This window comes from Styela clava, chromosome 12, assembly GCF_964204865.1.
Source record: "Styela clava chromosome 12, kaStyClav1.hap1.2, whole genome shotgun sequence".
In the NCBI taxonomy this organism is placed as follows: domain Eukaryota; kingdom Metazoa; phylum Chordata; class Ascidiacea; order Stolidobranchia; family Styelidae; genus Styela; species Styela clava.
The window spans coordinates 11,799,310-11,808,914 of NC_135261.1; the positions used below are offsets into that span (position 1 = coordinate 11,799,310).

The following is a 9,605-nucleotide window of genomic DNA, read 5'->3' on the forward strand; positions in this document are numbered from 1 at the left end:
CTATGCGCAGACTCATCATGTTTCTTCCAATTGTTGCAAAACAAGTTTTCAACAAATGCTGTAAACAAGAGGTACAATCTCAGACTTTGGAGCCGGTTTATACCAGTTAGATCCTGTTTTACTGTTTCGAGCAAATAACGTATTTTTAAACGGGTTCGGACATGTTATAATATGGCCTGGGTCTGACCTATAAAAATATTTTTTGTCAACTTTCTGTTAAGATTGTATTAAGGGGGTGTTTGTCTATTCATAATTACTACATGGATAATGAATTTGATAATTATTTCTTACAATATACCCAAATATAATTTATTGTATAGAGCTTTGTTTATAGTGATTAACTCTTTTTAAGCCTCAAGCCCTGCCCATTTTATGGGTATTTTTAAACTTATTTTTTTATGTCAACCATTAAGCCCTAAAGCTTTACTCATGGGTTTTTAAAAGCGTCTGCTAGAGTTCTATTCAGCAATATATCTTTAAAACACACCCCTCGAAAAAAATTTTTGCAAAAAAATTTCAAAAATTTCTAAAAAAAAAATTGGACTTTGAGATATTCTGTGTACAGTAGAGGGTTAATAATTAATTCCTAATTAATTAATTTTTTCTTCAACGTTTTCGTCAAGTTTTTCCTAACATAACAATACCAAAACGACTATTATAGCATAAATGGTTATTACTCTGAAATTCACAATTGTATTTACAGTATTGTCAAGTTCAAGGTCAAATTACCGATATTGATGACGTCACAGCTCTTATTATTACTGCCCAGACCACCCCCAATGCAAAAAAATTAAATTTTTTCGACGGAAATGCGCGTAGAACGGCGTAAACAATCTCATACGCGCATTTACGCGTTAAAATTACCATTAATTTTACGTTTTTTTTACATACAAAAAATCTCCATACCTCTGCCAACTATGGAGCATTCGAAATCATATTTATCAAAACAACACAGCGCCAGGGATGGTCAGGGATAGTTAGTATGACTGAAAATACATGCTAAAACAATAATAAGTCGTTATAAAGGAGTATTTCCTGTCTGAGCTGAGTCACATTTTTTAGACGTCTGACAGGTGATTTTGAAATCCAGGCTATTTATACGATTCGCACTTTGCGTCACGGCTGGAAGGTTTTATCGCTTCTCTCATATCAGGGCATTACGTCGATAAACAGCTAAGAGCGATATTGACCCTATAAGTACCGAAATTTAAAAACTATAGGAAAGTAAAGCGTTCCGGCTGTAGAAGGGTTTTAACATATGATAAACTCCAAGAAAAAAAGAAAAAATTATTGACTGATCTACTATTTTAGCGTTTTATTCTCAGATAAAGATCGACTCTGAAAGAAGGGTAAGTTGGAAATCGAAGTTTTAAATTTAGATACTACATGTATATGCAAATAAAAATTTTAATACAAACGATTTTTACATATTGTTGATTCATTATGATAAACTAAATGTGCTCCAAAAAGTTCATAATCGAAAATATACATAAGATATATATTATCACTTGTCAGATTACCCCTAAGCTTAATAGATATTTTTTTATCATGATATCTGAATATATTTTGCAAACACTGATATAATTTATCCAGCCTTCGGATGAGATGTTGATTTGGGACATGAAATCGTTACCAGTTTATTCATAAGATTTCTCCCCGTGCTGATTATTTTTTTCTGGGAATTATGGATTGGTTTTTGTGAAACCCCCTAACAAGGGGGCATCGGAGGGGGGCATACATATGATTAGAAGCAAATTTTACAATTTTTATTTAATTTTGAATAATTAATTTTTAAGCTTGGTTTCCGTTTTTGTTTTGTGCGCTCAATTGTTTTTCCGAAGCCTCTTAATATTAAGAGTTCCGAAGCCGTATGCGTCAAATTTTGTGCATCCACATTGATACTCAACACATTTACAAAAATCTTTATTTTTTAGACTTCAAGTAATTATGATTCAGAAATAGCAACTGTAAGTTTTTTAATGGAAAATATTCCAAATTACATTTTATCGAAAAATGAGATTTGCAATACAAGGGAGTTAGGACTTTATTCTTAAATGGTATATTTTGCTATTGTTGCCATTGAACCTAATTTGCTTCTTGAAGAATTTTTCAATGTAATAGTAATAATCTCGTTATATTGAGTTTTGTTGCTAAAACAGAGCGACACCATCAACAATGGTTATATAAGTGAAAGGTTCATATTAGTTCATTTATATATTATTAAATAGTGACGTAAAATAGCCTATACTTATGGGAAGTGCTTAACTTGTTTCATAAAAATAAAAAAGTATCTTTGTATGGAAAGAGATTGGAGTGTGCTTTGCTAGTTTCATTTTCAGTAACATATGCTTGGTTTTAACGGACAAATTTTTATTTATTTTAATCCCATTCCTTTCCAATTTCTTACATTTCAACTGATTTGTAAATGTTTAAATTTAGAAAAAGACATATTATGAATTCAAATTTCTGGAGGATGGATTGGAAAATTCGGTTGGTTATGCTGTTAATTTTTTTGCAAATCAAATGCTTTATTTCATGTATAATATGCATATTTGTATATTAATATGTATATTTTGCTCCAATTGAATAGAAAAAAAATGAATCACAAAGTTTATTTTACAGCACTGCCTGATGTCAATAGTCGAATCAAATGACTCTGATTTACTTTGCCATCCATTAGTGAAAAGATTGTTGAGATACAAATGGGAAGATAAGCATCTGAGATTGATATTCTGGCTGATTTTTTTTCTCTACTTATGCTTTATGATTCCATTTAATGTGTTTATGATGACAATTCCTCCGCCCTACGCGACAAGTAAATATTTAGTTTGAATTTACATTTCGTAGTACAATTAGCAACTTGAGTGATTTTTGTGTCTGTATATATTTTGATACAATAGTAATCTGGATAAAAAGTATCCATGTCAATAGCGTTGCTATAGCCAATATTATCATTATCAATGTTAAACGCATTAGCATTGAGCATTCATCACCACCTTGAGAATTGTCTTATATGTCGATGAGGTCAATTCAGGAATTTCAGTAGTTTGTGCATACAGCCTTCGTATCAAGACAAATACATTTCAATATCAGTCTAAGTTTCAATCTTTGTCAGATTTGGCAATTTTTGTATATATCTACATAATCTCTATTTAAGCACTTGCAAAGTCGATTCTGTATTTGCAAAGTTGCATCTGTTATATCGACATTTTTATTAAACTTTTTTTATAATAACATAATCAGATGCTAAGCAATTACTTACAATTTTCAACAATCACTAGTCAGTTTCTCTACTAAAAATGTAAAATTAAAAGCTGTGTTTAAATTTATTGAACACTTAAGGTTTGCCATTGCTGCTATATTTGAATTTTATTTTGAATTTTTTTTATATTTTATATATTTAATTTTAAATATGTAACACTTCAGCACAACTTTCATTCATTGTATTTTACTCATTATTTATGTGAACAATTCATACTATTGTTCTCAGATTCGTCAAATGGAACATGCGAAGTCATTTCTGAAGCTCAACAAGAATGGGGCGATTCGTGTGATTTCAAGCATGGCGAGTGGATTGCTGGTTATATAGCAATTGGTGCTGCAATTCTCAACCTAATAAAAGAGGTATCAATCATTGAATTGATTTTTTGACGGCATTATGAAACTTGAAATATTTCATTTATGTAGATTTAATTGAGCAATGTTGACACAAGGACATTTGTGAAATAAAAGACAAAGTACATCCTCTATTTCAAAGATTTTAGTTCGCCTTGTTTTCAATTACTTGTTTAATTTAAAACCGAAATATTATGAACAATAATTATCATATTTTTAGAAATATGAATTTTGTTTGCTTTTTTGTACTATTTGAAGTTTTTTTTTAAATCAAATTTAGCAAGCTACCGAATAAACATATTCATATATAATATAACGTGCGTGAGCATAGATTACAATAAACACAATTTCTGAATGGAATAAAAATGGAAATATTTTATCATTTTCAAATTTCTCACCTTTTCAAGGACTTTATATAGCCTTACCAAATCTATTTGCCATTCCATCATTTATATTAACACCATTAAAATAATAATAATATTAATTTATATTAATCACACGCATGAGCCGAATAAGTTTTTTCATTCACGATTTTATTTGCGCAGTTTGTCCAAATGTACGGAGGCCAGAGGGCTTACTTCCGTGATCCCACAAACTGGATCGAGCTCTCTCTTTACGGATCTGCCATAGCTGCTGCCTGTCCATTCACGGAATATACACAAACTTATGGAATTCTAGAGGTACAAAATAAATTTAATTACATATTGTAACGTAGAAAGTTGTGTTGCTGCTATGAATTATCTCTTATCTGAGAACTTATCCGATAGTCCTGTTGACTGCCCTACGACCTTAGTTAAATATTAGACTTCTAGAATCTGGACTCCGATATAAAGCAATATATTAATCAGAAGTTATACGTGTTTAATTGGGAATCCTGTTAATTTGATATAACAGTTAAACAACCTTTTCACAATCTTTCAATTTTTATTGCTCCGTTCAAATAAACATACGATAACTCAACAATCAGAGTGCAGAAAGTACAAGATACGACATTGAGCATAATATATAAAGTATAAACGGTACGTTGGATGTGAAGGTTGCGGGTTGCCCCCTTATCTTTATCCTACCTTCTCCCCACTTTTCGCTCTCCGTCCTACATTTTGGGTCAGGTTATAATATTTAACGGCGCTTGGGATTTCTCCGTTTTGTGTATAAATCCTCTATCTTTATTTATCACTTTTTTGAAAAGAAGGTTAATTTTGACCAATCAGAAACTAATTCGTTTCGTTTTTGATAGGAGAAATTTTGGTTGAGCAATATTAGTATTGTTTCCGATTTATAGCATCGGCGCAGTAATTAAGGTCAAATGTATTTTAAATATATAGCAAAATAGATTGGAATAGCATATATTTCTTGGAATATCGATGATCTCACTGTTTTAAGAACATGAGATCATTGCTTTATGCAGGTAGAAAAATATCTGTGTTCCTTCAAAGGTCCACAATTAAAATTAATTCGGTGCATATTCGATAATTTGCAGGTAACAATTGAAAATTTGTTACAATATATATATAGTATAATTATGGGTTCATGAAATATATTTTGGTATTTGCGAATGTATATCATGAATATTCTGAATAAATAACCAAAGATATTTGATTTTTTTTAAATGAGGCAACCATACTTTTTTAGTCGAGTGTAGGAAGTCAAAACTGAAAAATTGTGAAGGTTGTTTGGAAACATTTATTCAGGAAAATTTAATCTGACATTGGGAACTATTTTTGTCTTTTAAAATCAGTAAAATACTCAAAACTTGATGAATTCTTCCTTCTGAGCTTTAGATTATTGGACACGAAATGGACTGTGGATCATTTTGTTTTTTTGTTGTTGTTAATCATCATGTTAGTATTTTTTTTTCTTTTGTGGTAAAAACATTTGCTTTTTTCATAAATTACTAAAACAATTGCTTTAGAATTTTCAAATGTTAAAAATTGTAAATTTCTTGAGAGGGCTAGTACTTTTCAAAAATTTCTTTGGTCTCTATGGGATTCGTTATTTGTGTGCGATGACGTCAGCAAAATTAAAAATTGCGCTACCTGTGGCGGTTCCTTTCGCGTAAGTCAAATCTGCTCAGTTGCAACACGGTACCAGTAAGCTCTTGTGACAGGTTGCATACACGTATTACTTCGTGTCCATATATTTGAGCATCGATCTCTTGTATTTACTTTTCAAACCATCTTTTTAGGGATGGCAATGGCAACTCGGGTCAATCACCATTTTCCTCTCTTGGATGGAACTGTTGCTGTTTGTGGAAAACATCCCGAAATTCAAACTTGGAATTTATGTCATAATGTTTACAAATATTTTGAAAACATTTCTTAAGTTTTCGATTGTTCTATTCGTCTTCGTGTGTGCGTTTGGTTTCAGTTTCCATGTTCTTTTCCAGAATCAGGTAGTCAGCATTTATTCAATTGTGCACAATTTCGTATTTTATATAAGTTTTAAACGTTTTCCGATCCGGTTGCATGTTTCACGACAATTACATATCTTGGTATCTATGTAATATTGACCAAAACCATACCATCGGAAAACGTAAATATTTGCTTTGTGTCTAATTCGAAGACAGAATTAACATTTCGATTTCGAGCGATATCGATTCCAGTGGCCCTTTCCTAGAAACAAAAAATTGCTGCTCGCAAAGTTGGGTGATTAGATAAATCTACTCCAGATTCAGATTCATATTCTAGTCCCGCACTTGGTCAATTAGTTAAATTGAGCGTGTTCAACGCTATTGTTTGAATTAAATAACCTTGTTATGAGGTATGATAAAAAGTAAAGTTTTCGTGATAACTAAATACTATGGTATAGAAATTTTACATTGATCTAGATTTTTACTGTACGTATAGATTGCGTTTACTAATCTATGGAAATCGATCGTCAAAACATTAGTTATTATGATTGGTGAAATTGATTTTGATTCAATGTTTAATGCGGAGCAAACTAGTCCAGCATATTCAGATCAGGTGAGTATCTTGTATTTCAACTTATAAAATCTATCATAAATGTAGCAAAATAGTTGAGAACTTGCTGTATCTTGATATTAGGATGAATCTGGCCACAGTGACTGCATTGGACCAAATATGTCTTTGAATTGCCGGGTTCAACGGTTTATGCAAATACATGTAATCAGTTTGAAGAATCAAGAATTTGAAGCAATAGACGTGAATTATAAAACGAAAAAAACGCGAAGAAATTGGAATAGGCATCCAGTTTGTTCTGATATTAGGTCATTTTGAATAAAAATTATACATGCTCAATATTCGTGAATAGAATAGGTCGAAATATGTACTTTCGAACATTTTATCTATATAATGATTGCATAACTGGGACATGTTTTCAAAAACGAAAAACATCTTTCTGTTTTAGGTCTACTACGAAGTGGTGTCTTACATTGTTTTTGTAGCATCCCTGATCATTATGAGTATCATTGTGATGAATATGTTGGTAAGTATTCTGAGCCGTATTAGGTGCAACTATAGCGTGGGGTACACCGTCATATGGCGTCTACTCTGGTGAAGTTGGATGTGCACAAATTAGGTGTGCATCTCTATATTAAACGTATACAGAAATATTCATTAGGGATGAAAAGATGCGAAGTAAGACCTCACGTTCTAATACAAGCTTGAAGTTTATCACACGTAGAGCTTGACAGACCTATCGCTGTAATAGCAATCATTTTATTTTCCTATAGTATCTAGCACCGTACATACTCTTTATCGTAAGTGTTGATTTCATAGTGCATCTACTCAAGGAAGTCTATGCTCATTCTAGATATTTTATCTCAGTTTAACCAATCGATAGCACGCGAAAACGATTCTAAGTATATCGAGTTTTATTAGGCCAAATTTATTTAATTGCAAATGAAATTTGTAATAATTTTAGGTCGGCTTAGCAGTGGATGACATTAAAGAAGTTCAGAAAAAGGCTGAATTGGAATCGAGGGCACGTCACGTGAGTTTGATAATTTTTGATGGAGTAAGTAAAATGGGATAATAATAAATTCACATATTAAAAAGCTGCGAGTTGTCAGTTTGAACAGCTTAGTTTATTGAAAAAAAATATCTTTGTGCTATGATCATTGATATGATTTACGATTATATTAATTTAGCAATGTTGTTTGCAAATGTGACTTATTACATTTGTGCTATGTTTTTAGACGAAACTTGTGCTAGAAACACAATCTAAGCTTCCAAAGCAATGGAGAAAAAGATTCATTCCAAAAGAAGGCAAAATCGAAGTGAAGCACAACGAACAAAAAGAGCTGACTCAGGTAGAAAGCCTATAGCATTTTGCCATTTTATATTATCAGAAGCAAACTATTTTTTCAGTTTTTGAAATGAAAAAAAAAAGTAATAAATAGCATTATTAGGAGGAAAATACTAGAAAGAATACTAACAACAAAATTTACGGCCCAGTTATAGCGTTTACAACCATTTTACAAAGATTGCGCATTTGACATGCTCAAATTTACACATGTTACAAGTCAGATATTAATCATCTTCTAACAGTGTCAATCTAATTTTGCATTTGTTTCAATGAGCGTTTAAATAACCTGGGTAATTAAAATGTCTTTCTACAGATTGTAGAAAAAACAAGCAATGATGCTGTCAAAAGTCAGATGCACAATTTGCGCTTGCGAATATATGATGTCAACAAGCGTGCTCAAAGCATAGAATCCATGATGAAACTAAATATTGGAAACAATACTTATGAGTCAGATGATGACAATGACGATCTTGATCTATAAAAAGTCTTATTCTAGGCCGCACATTGCTCTATAAAGATGAGAAATGAGTTGCAGGATTATACCTTAATTGAGTGAATTACTCGTTTTGTGAACACATTTCCCTGAATGAATATATAAAATGGTATTTTTGTAGAAAACATAGAAACAAAGCTAACTTGAAAATTTGTTTTATCAAAGTTTATATGTTTGTTGTAATTAATTGCAAGTGTTGTGCTGCTGTAAATTTACTTTGGTATATTAGATTCTATAGTATAGTTGACTTTTATGCGTTTACCTAATCTCTCTTTTGCATGACGTATGATGGAGAATTTTTGTTTCATAATTTTATACATCACATAAACAGTATAATTTTATTTTTGTATGTTTTCTTATTTTTACGTAGATAACACCTTGGCACCGCTATTGCACGTACAACAGAGAATAATAAATTGATTTGATATATAGATGATGCTTGCTTATTAATAATCATTGTACAGGTGGTTTGGTGTGGTAACTTTGTTAAAATAGAATTAGATTCTATAGGAAATTTGACTTTTGTGCGTTATCGCTTTAGTCGTATGATGTATTATGAAAAATATCTTGATTAGTTTCAACGCAGGATTAGTGTTGTATCCTTGGCTATTCTGCAGGCTGCATGTAGTCTTAAGACTGACAAACAATTGATGTAGTATGTTGAAACGTATAAAACAATCCAACGTTTTCGCAAGAATGGTTATTACTGCCGACTCGCGAAATATAATTGAAATAGACTATAGGCCTACCATACTATGCCAGATAACGTTTTCAGTTTCAATAAATTGTTTCAATGTCTGATAGAGTGTAACGGGTATGAAATTTGTAAAGATGGTATTATCCTATGTACATGAAGACAGAAAAGAAAAAGCAATTGAATAAAATTGTCCAATTAACCGATACATACACTGAAATAGTAGCAGCAACAGTGGAATTTGGCAATGTTTTGCCAAATTGTAATGTAATAGAACAATACTTTGTCACAAAGTAGAATTGAATAATTTACACTTGTTTCTGAATTATAGTCATGTTTTGTTTTCATCAAGCGAGCGCCTTCTTGTATTTTAAAATTTGATGAATTGAACTCTTTTTTTTGTCGTGTATAATCATTTGTAAATATATCATGGTATAAATATTGGGTCAAGCTTAAAGGGAATTGTCTGTCTATCTTTTAAATGTCTTTGTCTTGTCTTTGATTGTGCTAGGTAAAATCATGTTGAGGAAGCAGATC

General features: G+C 31.4%; 1 protein-coding gene across 1 annotated transcript; it reads left to right on the plus strand.

Moving 5' to 3' along the window:
• Window positions 1–205: 205 nt before the first annotated feature.
• LOC120330397 (transient receptor potential cation channel subfamily A member 1 homolog) lies at window positions 206–8,379 on the plus strand. The gene is made up of 12 exons (XM_078118868.1): window positions 206–1,349; window positions 1,935–1,967; window positions 2,440–2,490; window positions 2,623–2,815; window positions 3,491–3,624; window positions 4,161–4,295; window positions 5,801–6,007; window positions 6,462–6,578; window positions 6,982–7,059; window positions 7,498–7,566; window positions 7,772–7,885; window positions 8,195–8,379. Exons 4-12 carry the CDS (start codon window positions 2,632–2,634, stop codon window positions 8,360–8,362), a joined length of 1,206 nt encoding a protein of 401 aa, XP_077974994.1. The 5' UTR covers window positions 206–1,349; window positions 1,935–1,967; window positions 2,440–2,490; window positions 2,623–2,631; the 3' UTR covers window positions 8,363–8,379.
• Window positions 8,380–9,605: the final 1,226 nt, after the last annotated feature.